The sequence below is a fragment of the Capricornis sumatraensis genome, chromosome 23, assembly GCF_032405125.1.
Source record: "Capricornis sumatraensis isolate serow.1 chromosome 23, serow.2, whole genome shotgun sequence".
In the NCBI taxonomy this organism is placed as follows: domain Eukaryota; kingdom Metazoa; phylum Chordata; class Mammalia; order Artiodactyla; family Bovidae; genus Capricornis; species Capricornis sumatraensis.
Window position 1 is genome coordinate 37,661,642 of NC_091091.1, and position 20,118 is coordinate 37,681,759.

The 20,118-nt window shown below is 48.2% G+C and overlaps 1 protein-coding gene across 1 annotated transcript in view; it reads left to right on the top strand.

The window, feature by feature from the left end:
• The first annotated feature begins 216 nt into the window (after window positions 1–216).
• SLC18A2 (solute carrier family 18 member A2) overlaps window positions 217–20,118 on the top strand; it is a 38,097-nt gene continuing 18,195 nt past the window's right edge. Inside the window, exons 1-9 of the mRNA XM_068961225.1 lie at window positions 217–337; window positions 1,881–2,232; window positions 11,277–11,335; window positions 11,636–11,719; window positions 12,006–12,098; window positions 13,019–13,108; window positions 13,218–13,261; window positions 13,331–13,391; window positions 16,575–16,670. Coding sequence (XP_068817326.1) covers window positions 217–337; window positions 1,881–2,232; window positions 11,277–11,335; window positions 11,636–11,719; window positions 12,006–12,098; window positions 13,019–13,108; window positions 13,218–13,261; window positions 13,331–13,391; window positions 16,575–16,670 — 1,000 coding nt within the window. The remainder of the gene's footprint in view (window positions 338–1,880; window positions 2,233–11,276; window positions 11,336–11,635; window positions 11,720–12,005; window positions 12,099–13,018; window positions 13,109–13,217; window positions 13,262–13,330; window positions 13,392–16,574; window positions 16,671–20,118) is intronic.

Consider the following 20,118-nt stretch of genomic DNA (forward strand, 5'->3'; position numbering starts at 1 on the left):
GGCGTTATTACCCCCGGAGCGCAGGTGCCGGTGAGAACGCGCTCGCCGCACGTGAGCCGAGGGGGGACGCCGGGGACCGTCTGGCGCCGCCAGGTGAGCCCCGCTCCCCGAGCGCCCCTCCGGCGGGCCGGGCCGGGCGAGCCCTGGGGTCGGGGGAGCGGGCGGCCCCGCACGGCCCCTGACCGCGCGCCGCGCCCGCAGCCGAGCCCAGGAGCCATGGCCCTGAGCGAGCTGGCGCTGCTCCGCCGGCTGCAGGAGAGCCGGCACTCGCGGAAGCTCATCCTGTTCATCGTGTTCCTCGCGCTGCTGCTGGACAACATGCTGCTCACGGTTGTAGGTACGTACAGACCCCGCGTCCCAGTCCCCCGGCGCGCCCCGCTTACCCCGGCGCGGTGCGGGCAGGTTGGAGAGAATACGTTTTTCATAAAGACGTTCCCCGCCCAAGACTGCCTCGCTTAGGCTAGAGGCCGCGTTCGCGGCTTCGTTTTCCTGGAGGTCCGGTCAAAAAAACGTGGCATCGGATAAAACTAAGAACTTATGTTTCCTCCTGATAATTTCCTGCTTCCCCTTGTCACTTTCAACGCGATTAAAATTTTTTTTTAAATATTCTATGAAGGAAGAGCAATTTCCAGGATTCACAATAATATTATAATAATTATTACGCCCCCCCGAAAAAGGTGGATTAATTATGTGGTCTGTCACCTAAAGGAACAGGTCAGCATACCTCCCTCCATAGAAGGAAGGGACATGGACACATGTCAGGACTCCTATCAAGAGCAGTTTTAACTGTTGGTTTTCATCTTTTTTGCTGTAATAGATTTTTGAACAGCCACATAATTGACATCCAGGTCTCTTAATTAGCCCCATGAACAACAGGTTTGGCACGCATATTTTCCTGAAAAATATCCCAATTTTTAATGAATAAAAAATGACTTTTTAAAGGGTCATTTCCCCTGTCTAAGTTTTTCTCTCTGGACAGTTTTCAGAGCATCAGAGAGTCAGGTTTTCACTTCCAGGAATATGGGAGCTTTGGGGCTCATCCCAGTAGAGTAACAAGGGCCTGTGTCCTCCTTTGTCTTGAATCCTCTGTTATACACATGCCCAAAGCTTCGATTACATCAGCTTTCTTTTCCTTTGTGAAAGTCTCAGGAAGTCTTGAATTTGTCAAGTTGTATGAAACATTGTTGCTTCCCCCTCAAGTAATAGAAAGATAAAGTGAGTCTAGTGCAGAATTTCCGAATTATTACTTCCTGCGGGTTAATTTTTTTTTTTTTTCTCTAAGACACATAATGAAATTTAGGTTTCTGTTTTCCTGATTCATTCACTTAAAGGTCTTTCTAGCCTCTTTCTGAGAAGCCCTGGTTGACCCCAGGTCAGCACAGACTAGATTTCAGATCGCATCTTGCTTTCCTTTCCTAAAATATTCCTATGAAGGAGCCCTGTAAGAAGCACAGGGAGCTCTGGGGCTGCTCAGGTCTGCTGGCCCTGAGAGCTCTCACAGCCTCTGGGGCTTTGTTCTCAGAGCTTGTTGTTGTTTAGTCCCTCAGTCATGTCCGACTCTTTGCAGCCCCTTGGACTGCAGCCCACCAGCCTTCCCTGTCCTTCACCATCTCCTGGAATTTGCTAAAACTTAAGTCTACTGAGTCAGTGATACCCTCTAATCATCTCATCCTCTGTCACCCCTTTCTCTTTCTGCCCTCAGTCTTTCCCAGAGCTAAACAACATGAAATTGTTCAGTGTCGGTGCAGAGGTTTCCTTTCCTGAGGCAGACACGCCACTTCTCTGGGTCTCATTTAGCATTTGACAAGACCACAGGTTTGCTGGCTTTGGTTCCAGGGAGGCTTTCAGTGTAATCACCATTGTCCTGCTCTCATCCCCAGTCCCCATCATCCCGAGTTACTTGTACAGCATTGAGCATGAGAAAGATGCTCTAGAAATCCAGACCGCCAAGCCTGGGCTCACAGCCTCCGCCCCCGGAAGCTTTCAGAACATCTTCTCCTATTATGACAACTCCACCATGGTCACGGGGAACAACACCGACCACCTTCAGGGGGCGCTGGTGCATGAGGCCACCACGCAGCGCGTGGTCACTAACTCATCCTCGGCCCCTTCCGACTGTCCCAGTGAAGACAAAGACCTCCTGAATGAGAATGTGCAGGTCGGCCTGCTGTTTGCCTCGAAAGCCACTGTCCAGCTCCTCACCAACCCATTCATAGGACTGTTGACCAACAGGTAGGTTATATTGTTTCAGTCAAGGAGCTAAATATTCATAATATTGTTCCAGATCTTTTTGTTTCTCATTCATTGATCAGAGTCTGGAGAGTCAAAGCTGGAGGGGAAATCCAGTCTCCTTCACCTTACGTTTCCATCTTGAGGCAGTCACGATTTCCCATTTGGTGCTCCTTTTCATTGCCACCGTGGCCATCATCGTGGGATTGTACGTGCCATGTGGCTTTCTCTTCTCTTCCACTTCTGGTCATGGACTTCCCAATAGACAGCCGAAGCGGTTTCCTTCAGGCTGGTGTGGTCAAGGCTCGTGTGGATGGCCAGGTGGGGAACGTGGCATGTGATCCATAGTCCTGCTGATAGAGGAAGCAGCTCGCTGACACTGAGGCCCTGGGCACTGGACCTTCCCCTGCCACGTGCTGAGCTGTGTCCATGTGCACACCAATGAAGAGAATCTTTTTCCCCAGATAATTCAAGCTGCCCACATGAGCTTTATATGAATCCGGATGTTCTGGAGTCTTTTGAGACCCAGTTTTTCTGAATAATGGTTCACATGTCCATTGTTGGCGGCCATCCAGCTACTATTTATTCTTCTCCAGCTGAGGTGGTCCAGCTCTGCCCAGGACTTGGGGGCTGCAAGCACAGGACAGGGGGCTTGCAAAAGAGGGGAGGAGGTGTCTGTTGCAAAGAGTGGGAGCTGGTAGAGTGAGCAGTGGTGGTGGGCTCCCATCTAAACAGTGTGACCCCAAAAGCAGAGATGTGAAAAACGGTGGAGGGGGGCGGTGCCCGGGGTCCTACCTGTGGAACAGGCTTAGACGCACAAACAGAGACAAGGACCAGAGGTGGGAAAGAGAGCAAAAGAGGGGTCCAGAGGACTGAGGAGGGCAGGTCTGGGGGGACTGGGCGGGGCTGGGCTGTGAGGAGCCCCACGTGCTAGATGACAGAGGAGTAGGAGGAGCACTTGGGAGCCACTAGAGATTCCAAAGCTAATTGAAGAGTCAGGGAAGGTAAAAAGTGAAAGTGTTAGTCACTCAGTCATGTCTGACTCTTTGCAACCCCATGGACTGTAGCCCACCAGGCTATTTCTGTCCATGATTTTCCCCAGACAAGAATACTGGAGTGGGTTGCCATTTCCTTCTCCAAGGCCCAGTCTTTTATTAAAATATTGCTAATCATATCAAGATGGTGACAATAGAGAGGGGCCTTGTGTGGCTGAGAGTCGGGCCAACTCTGGAGGGTTGGGGGCTCTATGAGGCAACAAGGCCTGGGGTGGTGGCAGGGGCTCAAAGCGGCCGCAGCAGGCCTGCCTTCCTCCACACAAGCGATCCCCTGAAGCAAAGATTTCTGGTAGGGTACCCATGGTGAGTCAGATGGAAGTACCTTTTCTACCTCTGCGATGTGATTTTCTGGACTGGGTTTGCCACTGAATCCATTTTAACCCTCCCAGGCCACATCCAGCCTGCAGGCTGTGTGGCAGTGTTATCAGGCTACTGCATAAAATGGTAAGCAAATGAATGCAGGACGCTGGGCCCACTGGGAGCCCACCAAGAGGCACCATTATTAAGATAGCATTCAGCATTTCTTCTATTCTTCAGGAGGAAAACCAAGCAGACCTCCGTGGTTTACAGGGTTTTCTTTCTTTTCTCACCCCTAAGAGCGCTCCTTAAAATGCATCTGGTATAATTACAGAAAACAGCTCAGGGTTTTGTATTCTGAGAAAGCAAACAGCTCAAATACTATATGGGAAAATTCAGGACATTATTGTAATAACACCTTGCCAATCACTTGGACGTGAATGTCACTAGCTGTACAGCGCAATACTTAGAAACTCGGTGGAAATGATGTGAGCGTTCCAATCTTCCAAATGTAAATGGCAAATGAAAAGCTTAAAAAAAAATCCCATTCTCATTTCTAATGCTTTGCTTATGCCAAGGGGCAGGAGCTTGTTTAAAACCAGAGAGACTTTTGCCCTATTATATACTCCAAATACTTTGACATTGTACACCTCAGCGGTAAAGAATCTGCCTGCAATACGGGAGCCGCAAGAGATGCAGGTTCGATCCCTGGGTTGGGAAGATCCCTGGAAGAGGGCATGGCAACTCACTCCAGTGTTCTTGCCTGGAGAATCCCATGGACAGAGGAGCCTGGCAGTCTTACAGTCCATGGGGTTGCAAAGAGTTGGATGCGACTTAGCACGCATGCATGCAAGGCTTGTGTTTGGGCCTCGTAAAAAAAAATTATCTTCCAAGAGAAAACTAATTTCCTTTAGTGACCTGTGAAATTTAGTCTATTTGTATGGTGGAACTTGTCAAGAACAAAATTTTCCTCCCTAGCTGATTTCTCCCAGCTCTCCAGCAAATTTCAAAACAATCTTCATCTTCTAGCACTGCCTTGTAATGTGGAAATTGAAACAAATTTTAATATCAATTCAGGCAGGCAAAACAATTGAACAAACTCAGTTGTCCCTCCAACATGGTCATGATAAGTAATGTTTTCCAATATTTTCCAAGCGCAGTAGATATGAATTTGGGGACTTGCAGCATTTCTGGGCACTCTGTGGCTCTGCTCAGAGAAGTGATAAATATATTTCCGTTTACAGACTCTTCCCTTGTGAGCCATTGCAAATAGCCTTTTGATGTAATTTGTGCCAATCACATCCGCAATTACCAACGAGATATGTGACTCACATTTTCAGGGTTGTAAAGAACTGAGTTTAAAATAGCATTTTACACTTGGTTAATATGTTTTTGATTAAAGAGTAGTTAAAACATGAAGCATCAGATCTTGAGGAAGCTTGAGCAAAAGCTTTGGGGGCTGTCTTAGTATTTTTATAGTAGTGGTCCCCAACCTTTTTGGCACCAGGCACCAGTTTTGTGGAAGACAGTTTTTCCACAGGTGAGGGGTGAGGGGTGCTTTGAGGATGATTCAGTGGCATAACATTTATTGCGCACTTTATTTCTGTTATTATTACATCAGCTCCAGCTCAGATCACCAGGCATTAGATCCTGAAGGATAGGATTCCTCAGTGACTCTGTGGAATGAAATTGCAACCACTCCAGTATTCTTGCCTGTGAAATCCCATGGACAGAGGAGCCTGGCTAGCTATAGTCCATGGGGTCTCAAAACAATCAGACATAACTTAGCGACTAAACAATAACTCAGGAGGAGAAAGCATTTGTCCAGACTCTGGCTGATGTCTTCCTCTCTTTTGGTTCTTTCCACCAGCTTACTGTTAACCCAGTTTGTACCTTTAGTTACGGAATATAAATAATACAGGTAATATCTGCCTTTTTGCATCTCCTTGGGCTCTCCCTGGGTGCCCCAGGCTGAATGAGGAAAAGTCCAAACAGTGAGTTGTTGGATGCTATTTTTATTCAGTGGGAGGGAGTTTAGGAAAAATCAGCCTGATGTGAGGGACCTCAATCCTCACCCACCTCCCTGGCCTAGAAAATTATCTTTTTCCATCCCACAATGCACGCTGGCCTAGCCTCCCCGTGTCTCTGCAGTGCTTCTGACAGTGGGGAAAAAAGAGCTCTCTTGCATCTCCAGAGATGTAGTAGGGAGCTTGGAGCCACTCATTTCTAAAGCTTCTTGCTGTAAGCAGCACCCACTCTGAAATGAGACACCCAATGTCACACCCATCATAACCCGTTGAACCCCCATGTTACAGTCCAGCGCCCCATTGTTTGTGGTCACGATGCTGCCGTGTGAGTGGCTTTTGTGAGTGGGTGACAACTCCTGTCTTTTGTTTCAAATATTGGGTAAGATCTCATGTCGAACCATGAAAATAAAATATGACGATTCTTGGGGAGTATTTAAATGCTCACTTGGCTGCTAGATGATACAAGTAATTCCCATTTCATTTCCTCTGTAGGTAGTATATTTTCACTGAATAATTTGTGACCAGATAGGGAACAAAGGACATTTTGACTGTGGTGAGGGTGGTGATCACAGGTCCAGTAACACACTTTCCAAAGCCTGTGGGTGTGTGTCTTGACTTGATTGCCATCTTTGAGGCTTGTGTGACTTCTTTTCTAATTCCAGTTTAACTGTTCATTTCATGATTGCACTTGTGAGTGAAATGAATATGAGCAACAGCTGTTGTCATTTGGCCCAGTAAGTGCATTTTAGAGGTACCCACACATAAAAAGCATGTTCCAGGGAGGTACACAATGTGAAAAGCATCTTTACATTTCTCTCTTCCGTAAGTGAAGAACATGGCACCATGGTCTTCACTTGCTTAACATAAGGCTTCCGTAGTAGTTGTATCTTTAGACCCAAGATATTCCAAATGAACCCGACGGCTTGGGAAAGGGTTAACTCCGGGGCCGGGGGTGGGGAGAGCTCCCTCCTCAGCTTGTCGCTCTCAGTGGTCTGCTTTTTATCAAACCAGCGTCAGTGGCTTAATTTATTTCCATAGTTACCTAGTATATTTGAAAGCCAGGTATTCTTCCTCACAAATCTTAGCTCACATCTGAACGACAGGGAGAAAGCCACAGGGCATGAAATCCCCACCAAATCGACTGTGTGTTTTTGTGTTTGTTTTTTTTTTTCTCTAACTTCAGGCAGTTGGTCTGAAGTGGGTTCTGTAGCAATAAGCAGTGACCTTTTCAAAAAGCGTCTCCATGGACAGGGAAATCAGCCATTCTGGGAAGGGATCTCCCATCCCAGACGTCGTGAGGATGGAGAGGGTGTGACAGAGTCTTTGCTTTGAAATCAGAACAAGCTGGCCGTGGATTTGGGTCCTTCCCATGGGAGCAGAGCCCTCATGTGATCTGTGCATCAAGGAACACCCGGGAGAGTAAGAAATTCAAGGCTCATGTAGCTCACTCCACACATGTTATAACTGAAAGAGACAGACCCAGGGGCTAAACCTAAGGATTTTCTTTTATTTATGAAATGGTTGACCACAAGCTTCCAAGTCCTGTTGGACTTTTTGTGACCCCATGGACTGTAGCCGGCCAAGTTCCTCTGCCTGTGGCATTTTCCAGGCAAGAATCCTGGAGTGGGTTGCCATTCCCTTCTCCAGGGGATCTCCCCGCTCCAGGGATGGACCCTGTGTCTCCTGCATACCACTGAGCCTCTAGGAAATGTAAAATACCTCTCTGTTCACTCCTGTTCACTGTTGAGGAGTGTGTGGAGATAGTTGGAAAGGGTCTGGGGCAGTTTGTTCCCTTCTCTGTCCCCTATTCTGCGTCCTTGCTTTTGTCACTTACCCAGAAGAGGGAACCGAGGCAGATCTTAGCAAGCCTGGGACAAGAGCTTACATAAGGTAAAGATAAACTAGTCCGTAGCATAGAGAACAAGTATTGATTGCCAGTGATAATTTAGGAACATAATAGGGTTTCTCCACTGACTGTGTATGGATACATAATGCATATAACTTTTATTGCTTTGCACTCTTCTAGGAGTCAAATATACGACTTTTACTCATTCCAATTGGATTAGCTGCTCCCTGATGCCCTGTGGAGATGACAGTGGGCCAGGATGACTCACGAGGGGGTGATAATGGGATGCTTGGGTAAAGGTTTGCTGCATCAGACATGGCTTGGCTCAGTATCACTTTAATTGAGATGGCATTGAATTGCTGCAGGAGGCCAAATCAGACATTTATGATTAATGTCAGTTGAGGTTCTGACCATTTAGGAGACATTGTGGGGAGGGAGAAAGGACAGTGGCCATCTGGCCACCACTCAGTGACCCTGGGGCCTTGGGCAGCTGTCCTGAGGCAGGTGTTCAGGGGGACAGGGCAGTCTGAGGGTGGAGAGCCAGAAGCTGCCCATTGGGCTGCATTTGCCTTGGGGCTGAGCTCCAGAGAAGGATGCTGCCCAGCACTTGCCACTGGGCAACCTGCCAGTGGCTTGGCCAGTGTTGAAAGCGTAGGGCACACGAGTCTGGTAAGGAGAAGGAAGCAGCAGGATCCCAGTGATACCCAAAGCAACTGGCTTGCTCTGCAGTCGTGGCTGAGTCACAGGCTCCACCTTTGAACCTTGACTTTCTCATCTAAGATAGGGGATTGGACTGGCCAGCCTTTGAGTTTCCTTCTAGCTTTGCCATTTGGTTTTCCAGTCATGCTTTATTAAAATCTGAAAGCAACTGAGAAACACAACAGTAGCTGCTGCATTTTTAGAGAAAAACACAACACCTGGTCTTGGTTAAAAGAATCGTCCATAAGTGTGCAGCCCTCTGGGTACCAAGCCACCTGGTATTAACAGGTACTGTGGACCCACGTTCCACACACCCCGTGTGGACCACTGTTCCTGCTACTGGTGTCTCCACCAAAGTGTATACTAGCAGGACCCGGCCTCATTGACACTCAAGATTATGCCCTCTGCCCTGAATTTGGGGCAAGTTACCTAAATCTCTTGAGCCTCCATGTGGCCATCTGAATATAGGGTTGGAGCCAGCTATCACGTGGAATTGTGATGGTCACAGCTGACTCTGCATGCTTGTCATCTCCGGGAGTGCTGGAGCCTCCTGGTAAGAAGGCACTCACACCAGCTGTGCCCTGCCAGGTGACCTTGGTCAGTGGCTGGGCTGTTGACTGGATGTAATATTACTGGTTTTGCAATAGCTTTGACTTAAGTCAGTGGTTTTCCAAGCTGGATGTTGAAAGGGATAAGAAGCCTCTGTTCATTCCAGGGCAGTTGTGTGTTCGTTCTTTCCCCAGACATGCAATGTTGTTGTTCAGTTGCTCAGTCGTGTCCGACTCTTTGTGACCCCATGGACTGCAAGTGCCAGGCTTCCCTGTCCTTCACCAGCTCCCGGAGTTTGCTCAGACTCATGTCCATTGAGTTGGTGATGCCATCCAACCATCTCATCCTCTGTTGTCCCCTTCTCTTCCTGCCCTCAATTTTTCCCAGCATCAGGGTCTTTTCCAATGAGTCAGCTTTTTGCAGCAGGTGGCCAAAGTATTGGAGCTTCTCCTTCCAATGAATATTCATGGTTGATTTCCTTTAGGGTTGACTGGTTTGATCTCTTTGCAGTCCAGGAGACTCTCAAAAGTCTTCTTCGGCACCACAGTTCAAAAGCATCAATTCTTTGGCGCTCAGCCTTCTTTATGGACATGTAATAGTTGCTGAGAAAATAAACTGCCTGTGACTTCTCTCTGAGCCCCCTGGAAGTTTCCTTCATCAGTTTCCATTAGTGCCGTGTTGGATCTGGTGTTGTGAGCAGATTTCTTTTGCCTGCAGAAGTGAGAGCACAGAGCAGTCGGCTCGGGGCTGGTGGAGACGAGCAGCTGTCATTTGATGGTATCTGAACTGCAGTTCAGCACCTTGGTATCTTTCCTAGTTCACCAAATTGGCTTCAAAGCCTGCTTTGTGAGTTACAAGCTCACTTCAGGTCACAGTAGAGGAGTCTTTGCATCAGTTAGTGGGGTGGTGATTGCCTGAGAATGCGAGGATTTTATGATGCTATTTGTTTCCTGGATGCACATGAAACACTTAAAAATTATGTAAGTGGGACCAGAACTTTTAGAAGGTTCTGTTCAAAACCACATATGCCTTTTGGCTACCTGGGGAGGTTAGTAAAGTAAGTCTGCAAGGAGAAGGACTGGATGGAATGGCCCTGGATGGAATTAGCCCTAGGACATCAGAGAAGTCAGTTTTTCATACCTCATCTGTAACATGTGGAAGTGGTCTATCTGCTCTTATCACATCAGGGAGCTCATGGGTGGAAGTGCTTGGAGAATGGAGTGTAACCTTAGGTGAAGATATTGTTATGATTTTTCATTCCAGCCTTGAGTAGAAGAGCCCTCCCAGGCTGTATGACTGGTACTCAGGGCTCCTTGTTCCTCGTTGGGTTTCTCTCCAGGGTCTTGAGTCTGGGGCTGGAGGAAGATGAGGCCTGGAGATGCTCAGGGCTATTCTGGGCTGTGACACAGATCTTCTCTAGGGCTGTAGCTCAGCCAGTCCTGGCCCCTGCTTTTTTGTGATTTGTTCCTGGCAGAAAGGAGGCCAGGGGGCAGGAAGCTGCTTCACTGTCATGTGCCATCTATATGACAGGGACCAACCTGCTTGCTTAATCTGCAGAAACAGGTAGGGAAAACAGGAAGAGAATGAGGGATGAAGCAAAATTTCTGAAACATCTGTCATGTTCCAGGTGCCCTGGTAGCAGTTTAATAGCCATGTCATATCATACCCACTCCACCTCCCGGGTGGTACCAGTGGTAAAGAACCCACCCACCAGTGCAGGAGGCAGAAGAGATGTGGGTTCACTCCCCAGGTCAGGAAGATCCCCTAGAGAAGGGAATGGCAACCCACTCCAGTATTCTTGCCTGGAGAATCACATGGACAGAGGAGCCTGATGGGCTACAGTCCATGGGGTTGAAAAGAGTCGGACATGACTGAAGGGACTTAGCATTCCACCTATGGGAAGTGGGTGGTGGTCTCTCTTTGAGCCTCGAGGGAGTAGTTGGAGTTAAATGGCAAGGCCAGGTGTCCAGCCAAGGGTGTGATACCCAGACATTGAGGTCTCCCCACCTCTCCTGTCTGCCTGGTGGCAGACCCCTGTGCTTTGTGGTCTTGTGGAGCAATTAGGATGTTGAAAGTTTTATGCAGAAAACAAGGCCTGTATCAGGGTCAAGGTGAAGATAGATTTGGAAATGTCCTCATTTCCCGATGCCTCTTAGACGTACTGCAGTTGTGTCTGCTGCCCATGGAATCTCTTGATGACCTTTTACTAGAATCATTTGATTGCAGCCGTCCCTCTGGGGAAGCTCTAGCCAAGACTCTAATTAAAGAAAGTTTTACAGAATGCTGGAAACAGGGGCTGTGTATTTGAATGTGTTTTGGGTTACTTGCCAAGATTTTATTAACATTTATGCCAGAGAAATTTCCCCTCAGAGTGGCAGTCCCTAAATATATTCACGTTCCAAGACAGTCAAACACCAAAAGGTCACGGAGGAAGCACCAACTATATGAATTTTTAGAAAAGTTGACCAGACGCTTATCCACCCGATCCCAAAGGCTAACAGGAGAAACTCAATAGAAAGGCTTAAATAAAATACGGAGCAGTCACTAGGTTCTCTCTGTGGTTCTGTTTTGCAGAATTGGCTACCCAATTCCCATGTTTACAGGATTCTGCATCATGTTCATCTCAACAGTTAGTAAGTGTCTGACGTTTGCCTTCCGAGTTTGGGTCACCGGGTAGGCTCTGACCACCACCAGCTGGGAATTGAGAACACAGCTGGGATGGGGGCGGGGGTAGGTGTGTTGGCAACAACTGCAGAAAGCAGTGAGGGTCTTCAGGGTGGGTGAGGTCTTCAGGGAACCAAAGCATGATGTGGTTAATCCAGAAGAACCCCCATCAGGTTAAGGGAGGCCTTTAGAAAGGTCCTGTTTGAGCAGATTTGATCACCGTGCCAGCCGGGTCTACACTGACCGTGGCCTGGCCACTCTCTCCACAGTGTTCGCCTTCTCCCGCAGCTACGCCTTCCTGCTGTTCGCCAGGTCCCTGCAGGGCATCGGTTCCTCCTGCTCCTCTGTAGCTGGTAGGTGTGGAACTGACTAAGTCTGTGCCCCAGGGGCTTTGGTCTATGGGAGGACCGGGCCCTGCCTTGGCTGGCGACCCTTTACAGAATGAGCTGGAATAATTCAGGCAATCAAGGTATCGGTGGTGGTGGGTGCTGGGTTTTTCAGTGTTGTTTGACCTTGTTTTATTGGTCTGGCAGGTGTGGGAAGACCACAGTCTGGGCTGGGGGTGGGTGGGGTTGTGAGTCATGAAGATAATTCTGTTGCTTCCAGAGCTTGGCTGTCACCGTTTCTTTCCCTGATTAGGGATGGGCATGCTGGCCAGCGTGTACACAGATGACGAGGAGAGAGGCAACGCCATGGGGATTGCCCTGGGAGGCCTGGCCATGGGGGTCCTAGGTGGGTGAGGGCCGCCGTACAGGGAAGGGTCTATCCTGTGTTGGACGCTGAGCCCCTTTTCACTGTGTCCTCTGTTTCCTCCCTGCTTTCATGGAGGCTTTGAAAAATGGGACGTGTCCTGACCTGGGCGGTCCTGGGCTCCCTAGTCCTCTCTCCCCGATCCAGATGAAAACGAGTCTTGAACAGGATGCTCTGCCAAGGTCCCTGCCCTAGAACATTCTCTGAGTTTCCATCCTGCCCGAGGACCTTCCCACTTTCTGAGCCTGCCTCCCTGACTTGCCCTGGCTGAGCTCCCAGACCGGGAACAGGCACCTTCCCTGACAGATCCAGGTCATCTGCCTTCTCTGTACATTCCTGACCTTCATCTGGGGGCCCACAGTCCCCCCTGTCTGCTGCTTCGTAAGGACCCTGCAGTCCTCCCTGGCCCGTTTTCCTATGCATGTCTGTGCCTGAGTCTATTTCTCTCTGACCTTTGCTTGTGGGGTTTCCCTCATAGGCTTTTGCCCATATCTCAGGTGTAAAACCACTTAGAGGAGTTGCCAGGGTGGTTTAACACTCCTGAACAGAATATAGGGTGGTCCTTTCACATACTGTCTGGAACCAAGTAGAGGGGCTTCCCAGGTGACGCTTGCGGTAAAGAATCTGCCTACCAACGTAGGAGACGCAGGAGAGGAGGGTTTGCTCTCAGGGTCAGGAAGATCCCCTGGAGTAGGAAATGGCAATCCACTGCAGCATTCTTGCCTGGGAAATCCCATGGATAGAGGAGCCTGGTGGGCTACAGTCCATGGGGACACGAAGAGTCAGACACAATTGAGCAACTGAGCATGCATAGAGGGAGAAACACAAAGAAGATGGTTCTGGTCGAGGGGGTGGTTGGCAGTCCTGGGCCCGGTACCAGCCCCGCTCTGTCTTCCTCGCAGTGGGCCCCCCCTTTGGGAGCGTGCTGTATGAGTTTGTGGGGAAGACAGCTCCGTTCCTAGTCTTGGCTGCCCTGGTGCTCTTGGATGGAGGTGAGTGAGTGAGTCCCCTGGGACCCCTGGCTGTGATCTCGGGGACCTCGGGCTCAGCATCCTTGTGAGCAGGTGCTTGGGGCCACGCCTCTTCTTTTTCCTCCCATAGCTATTCAGCTCTTTGTGCTCCAGCCATCCCGGGTGCAGCCAGAGGTGAGCAGCAGGGCCAGGTGGGCACTGTGGTGGCCACGTGGCCTCTTCTAACTCCTGTTTTCCTGACAGAGCCAGAAGGGGACGCCGCTCACCACCCTGCTGAGGGACCCATACATCCTCATCGCTGCAGGTGGGGCTCCCCCAGCACCCCGGCACTTCCCCGTCAAGCGGGTGGGGGCGGGTGGCGAGGACCAGTGTTGGTTTTGCTGCTGGAAACATTGCTGCGGCTGCTAAGTCGCTTCAGTCGTGTCTGACTCTGTGCGACCCCATAGACGGCAGCCCACCAGGCTCCTCCGTCCATGGGATTCTCCAGGCAAGAACACTGGAGTGGGTTGCCATTTCCTTCTCCAATGCATGAAAGTGAAAAGTGAAAGTGAAGTCGCTCAGTCGTGTCCGACTCTTAGCGACCCCATGGGCTGCAGCCTACCAGGCTCCTCCGTCCATGGGATTTTCCAGGCAAGAGTACTGGAGTGGGGTGCCATTGCCTTCTCTGTGCTGGAAACGTTGGGCTGTAGAAAAACATAAAAGTCACAAAGAGGTCAGAAGAAATGTTTTTCTTCCGTCGTTGATTTCTGACACAGCCAAGCTCCTTTGTTGTTTTGCATTTGGGGCAAAGATGTCTGAGTCACAGAGATGACCTCCACGAGCATTGTTTGGGGCCAAGCTTGTTTGCTGTGTTTGTGTCAGCGGGCATCATTGTTTGGCCTTGAGCTTCCGGAATGGGTCCATGGGCTCCCTGCAGGCATCTTAGGTGGGTGGTCTGATTTCAACTTGGCATCTGGAGGGCAAAGGGGCGCCCCCTTTCTGCAGAGGGTATCCTGTAGCGGCCAGAAGACATCCTTTGTGTTCTTAGCAGAGAGAGGCTCAAAGGATGCCCTGGGGTGCTGTGGCTCTTGTGGGGGATAATGGGCTGTATCCATCCAAGTGACCATCCTCCCAGGACCATCCCTGTGACCTGGGCCTGGAACTGCCTCGTGAGGAACTAGTCTTATGTGGCCTGGGCCTGGACACAGTGGTCAGCAGCAGCCCTTGAGGTCAGGGGAGCCGTGCAGTGTGGGTTCCCTCCTGTTAGGGTTAGGTATTTCTAAGCAGGGGTCACAGACATGAAGGCTGATTTTTTTTAATATTTAAAAAATTTTATTGGAGTATAGTTGTTTTATAGTGTTGTATTAGTTTTTGCTGTGTAACAAAGCAAATCAGCTATATATATATATACACACACACACATATATATATCCCTCCTTTTTTGAATCAGGCTTGGCAACCCACTCCAGTATTTTTGCCTGGAGAATCCCCATGGACAGAGGAGCCTGGCAGGCTACAGTCCATGGGGTCACAAAAATTCAAACGTGACTGGGAGACTAAGCACATCCCTCCTTTTTTGGATTTTTCTTGCCATTTATGTCATCACAGAGCATTGAGTAGAGTTCTCTGTGGTATACAGTAGGTTCTCCTTAGTTATCTATTTTATACATAGTATCAATAGTGTGTATATGTCCCTGTGGAATCTGAAAAAGCTGGTACAGAGGATCTTATTTACAAAGCAGAAATAGAGACACAGACGTAGAGAATGAACGTTTTGTTACCAAGCTGGGGAGGAGCAGGTGGGATGAATTATGAGACTGGGGTTGACCTATATACCCAGGCAGACTTTGTTAAGCCATCTGCCACTGGGTCTGGTTCAGGTGGCACGCATGTGATCCTGGTCTAGACCTTGTCTGTCATACCCGTTGACCAAAGGGTAGTAAACCTAGTGTGATGACCGCCTCCTGGAGGGGCCCCTCTGTGTGCCCCCTGCAAGACACAGGGAACATTCCAGAACTGGGATTCCCCTGGAGCCCTGGCTGTCCGAACTGGGGGTGAGGACATGTGTGGTGAGAGGTGGGGGCCCAGAGATGCGACCTTGCACCTTGGGGCAGACGTGTGGGCAGGTGTTGCTGCCTGTGACCTTCCTGCCCCTGCCTTTCTCTGAGCTTCTCTGACCTGCCTTGTTCCTACGTGCCCCCCCACCCCCACCCGCCATGGAGGCAGTACGGAGACCCAGCCCGCACTCAGTGTCAGGCCGTCGGAGGTCCGGGAAGCCTGGCCATGGGGAGGGGCTAGTTGGGAGCCTGGTGTATCTCATTTGTCAGTTTATGGAGATGAGTGAGTGATGACCCAGAGAGGTCAACACCACTGAAGGAAGATTTTGTTAGTTGTGTTTCCCAAGAAAAGGGAGCATGCCACACTGCTCAGGGCCACATGGGGAGCTGGTTTGGTCAACAGGCAGAAAGGGGCTGGGGAAAGCCCAGGCCAGATCCTAGGGGCTTCTGTGTGAATATCAGGGCAGGGTAAGCAGCTTAGGGTTGGCTAGTTTCAATAATCCCAGTCTGGGTGCTCTCCCCAGTTCCCTGGGTGAATTTAGGGTGGGGAGGGGTCACTGGTGCCATGGGTCAGAGCTGATGAAGAGGGAGCTCAGAATATGGGCTCTGGATCACAGGGGAGACATGAACAACCCTGGTTAGCTTGGCCCTATAGTTAATGTCAAATAGACAAATACAGAATCTAAGGAAACACAAAGTAGGTGAGTGAAGGTAGTCCAGCCATTTCAATATCATTTTTATGTTCTGTCTTTAAATTTACAAAGAATGAAAAAAAAAATCTTTCTTCATCTGTAAGCACCTTAATTATGGTTGCACGATGTTCTTTGAATCAGAAGTCTAGAAAATTAGACGATTCACAGCGCACAGCAGAGGAAGCTTTCAGAATAATGGGGACAGCAGGGTGTGTGTGTGTGTGTTTTTCCCAAAGGTTCTGCATTTACAAAGGGTTCTGGTTAACACAGTGATGATGGATATTTACCCTATAGGTATAGTTGTTTAAAAAGAAAAATTCCTCACCAGGATATTTGTACCAAGTGCACTGGAATTTCAAGCAACCAGGGGCATCATTAGAAATATCTGTGTGATTGCACAAAATGTAGGAGCCTCAGGTTGCCTGGGTCTGTGTGTGATCAGTCTGAGCTGCTGAGTGGCCTCAAGCACATTATTTCCCTAATAAATTGGGAAAATTTAAACCTAGTGATCTCTAAGCCTTTCTCCAGTTCCAAACTTTATGACTCTGAGATGCTAGTTGTCTTAAGTAATAACAATACTGAAAAGAAACAACCCTCCCCACCATCCCCTTGATCTGTTATTCTTACAAAAGTAGAAGTTCTGGGTTTCTGAGCTGATTGTTCTGGCTGTGGGCACATGGGATTTAGCTGTATTTGGGAATGGTAGGGGACACTGGAGACCCCAAACAGAAGGACACTAACCCTCTTCCTTCCTTAAAGGGTCCATCTGCTTCGCAAACATGGGGATTGCCATGCTGGAGCCAGCCCTGCCGATCTGGATGATGGAGACCATGTGTTCCCACAAGTGGCAGCTGGGTAAGACTGGGCTGGGCACTTCTGATTCTAGAACTGTTTCCCCAGGGTAGGTCTCATCACTGTAGCCCTGCTGAGCGGCTGGTGGCAGGATGATAAAGTGATTGTTTCTGTTTGACACTTAAGGGGATCAGTGCTTAGATTAGCAATGAGCTTTGGGGTTTCTTTCAACTCCAGATTTTGCGTCATGCCTGATAGAGGTGCAGTTAATACAAAGACCAGAAATGAGAGAGAAAAGATGCATTCAGTATTTCCTCATGTTTCTGCAGCTGAACTATTGTATTAAATGTATGTGGACAGCAATCAAGTTTATAGAAAAGAGAATAACGAGAAACTTAGTTTTATTTTTTCAAGGGGGCTTCCCTAGTGGCTCAGTGGTAAAAAATCCACTTGTGTTGCAGGAGATGCGAGTTGGTCCCTGGGTCAGGAAGATCCCCCGGAGAAGGAAATGGCAACCCATTCTTGTATTCTTGCCGGGCAAATCCCATGGACAGAGGAGCCTGGCAGGCTATAGTCCATGGGGCTGCTAAAGAGTCAGACAGGACTTAGCAACTAAACAATGTTTCAAAACATTTAAGTATAGTTGATTTACACTTTTTTGTTAGTTTCTGGTGTGAAGCAGAGTGATCCAATTATGCATGCGTGCCTGCTCAGTCACTCAGTCGTGTTTGACTCTTCACAACTCTGCAAACTGTAGCCCACCAGGTTCCTCTGTCAGAGTTTTCCAGGAAAATTTCATCCCCCAGATCTTTCTGACCCAGGGATCAAACCTGAGTCTCTGTGTCTCCTGTATTGGCAGACAGATTCTTTACCACTGTGCCTCCTGGGAAGGCCCAAGCTTATATTTACATATTCTTTTACATTATGGTTTATTACAGGATATTGAGTATAGTTCTCTGTGCTGTAGAGTAGGCTTTTGTTGTTTATTTATTTTGTATGTAGTAATTTGTGGAGAAGGCAATGGCACCCCACTCTAGTACTCTTGCCTGGAAAATCCCATGGACGGAGGAGCCTGGTGGGCTGCAGTCCATGGGGTCACGAAGAGTTGGACACGACTGAGAGACTTCATTTTCACTTTTCACTTTCATGCATTGGAGAAGGCAGTGGCACCCCACTCCAGTGTTCTTGCCTGGAGAATCCCAGGGACAGGGGAGCCTGGTGGGCTGCTGTCTATGGGGTCGCACAGAGTCAGACACGACTGAAGCGACTTAGCAGCAGCAGCAGCATGTAGTAATTTGTATCTGCTAATACCAAGCTCCTAATTTATCCCTCCCCACCTTCCCTGTTTGGCAACTATATATTTTGTCTTCCATGTCTAAATCTGTTTCTGTTTCCTAAATAAGTTCATTTGTGTCAAATTTTAGATTCCGCATATAAGTAGTATCACATGCTATTTGTCTTTCTCTGTTTGAGTTACTTCCCTTAGTATGATAATCTCTAGGTCCATCCATGTTGCTGGAATGGCATTATTTTATTCTTTTTATGGCTGAGTAGTATTCCATTTTATATATATACCACATCATCTTTATCCATAACAAACTTAGTTTTTAAGAGGATGAATTTTTTTAGAGTGTTTTTTATTTATAGAGTAATTCATGCTTACTGGTGGCTTCCTTGGTAAGTCAGCTGGTAAAGAATCCGCCTGCAATGCAGCAATCCTGGGTTCGATCCCTGGATTGGGAAGATCCCCTGGAGAAGGGAATGGCTATCCAGTCCAGCATTCTGGTCTGGAGAATTCCATGGACTGTATAGCCCATGGGCTCGCAAAGAATCAGACACAACTAAGAGACTTTCACTTTCGCTTTCATGCTTATTGTTCAAAACCGAAGTACAGGGAATGAGGAAGTAAAATTAAAAAAAAAAAATCTCATATGCATCTTTCCCCTTCTCCCAGCCCAGTCCTCTGTAAACAATTTTGTGTCTTTTCTGGTTCTGTGCCATCTGTGTGCAATGCTTGAAAACCCAACCCCTGTGAAATCTTGTCATGTACATCACTGTGTGACCTCTTGTTTTTTCCTGTTTCTTTGTCAGAATGCATAGATTTACTTTTCACAGTTAAATTTTAATTTTTATCAAAATTACACATGTACTTAATTTTTAAGTAAAATATTATACAAGTCGTAGTGAAAAGACAGCAGTCTTTTCTCAATGCCTTCTCATCGCCAATCTCTTCCTCAAATTTTGTTCACCCTCAACTCTTCTAGTTGTTTCTTCTGCTAATTCCTTGTTGTCTCTCAATAACATGTACACTCTTATTTTTTTATTTTCCAATTTCTGACTTGTCCACCAGCTTCCAAACATAATAGATGAAGCTTTAATGCCAGTATTGCTCTTCCTGAGAATATCAAACAAACAACTCACGTGTTTTCTCATCCTCTGTTTTCCTAAAACAATTCTCTACAGATTTTCTTTACGTTGGCTTTCAGTGTTGACATTACTCTGACTGTGTAAATATTGTTCAAAGATGAGCTGTATAGGGTTCTGTGATTATTTCCTTTTAGTGTGTGTGTGGAACCTCATTCCCTAGCCAGGGGTTGAACCCAGGGCCCCTGCAGTGGAAGCGTGGAGTCTTAACTAGTAGACTACTAGTGGTTTCTTTCTCTTTTACAAGCTGCCTGTTTTTCCTGTAGGTAGTAATTGCTGTCTTTCTATTTCCTTAGATTCCTGTGTAGCATTTGTGAATATATCCCTCAAACTCTCCTGCAGAGATGAGAGACCCTCTAAATACAGCCAAGTGCACCACAGACCTATCCTTTCTGTGTTTTTGCTTGTTTGTGGACGTCTGTTCCACGTCATTCTGTCTCCAGTCCAGACGTGTGCTCTAGGCCATCGTGAGACTTTTCTCTTCTAATATCTGGGCATCTTCTTTGCCTCTCTGCTGTTTCCTGTACCCTCCTCTTGCGCTCGTCTCTTTGGTTTGCATTCTCATTATGCTGGAACGCATCCTCCAGCAGCTTCCTGAGGTAAAAGTCCTCTGGGATACTGCATATCTGAAAGTGTCTCTACAGAGGAGGGCATGGCACCCCACTCCAGTGTTCTTGCCTGGAGAATCCCATGGACAGAGGAGCCTGCTGGACTACACTCCATAGGGTTGCAAAGAGTTGGTCATGACTGAAGCAACTTAGCACACACACACGCATCCTTGCCTCAATTTTATCCTGAGTTTGATTGACTTAGTCTGTTTGGGTATATAATTCTTGGTTGGAAATGCTTTTCCTTCAGAATCTTATAAAAAAAATATTTTTTTGCACCACACTGTGTGGTATGTGGGATCTTAGTTCCCCAACCAGGGATCAAACCCATACTCCCTGCCTTGGAAGCATGGAGCCCTAACCACTTCACCACCAGGGAAGTCCTCCTTCAGAGTTTTGAGGCCACTGCCGTGTTCTGGCAGCCAGGGTTGCTGTTGAGGAGGCCGGTGTCCTCATTCCCCATCTTCTATAGGAGCTTG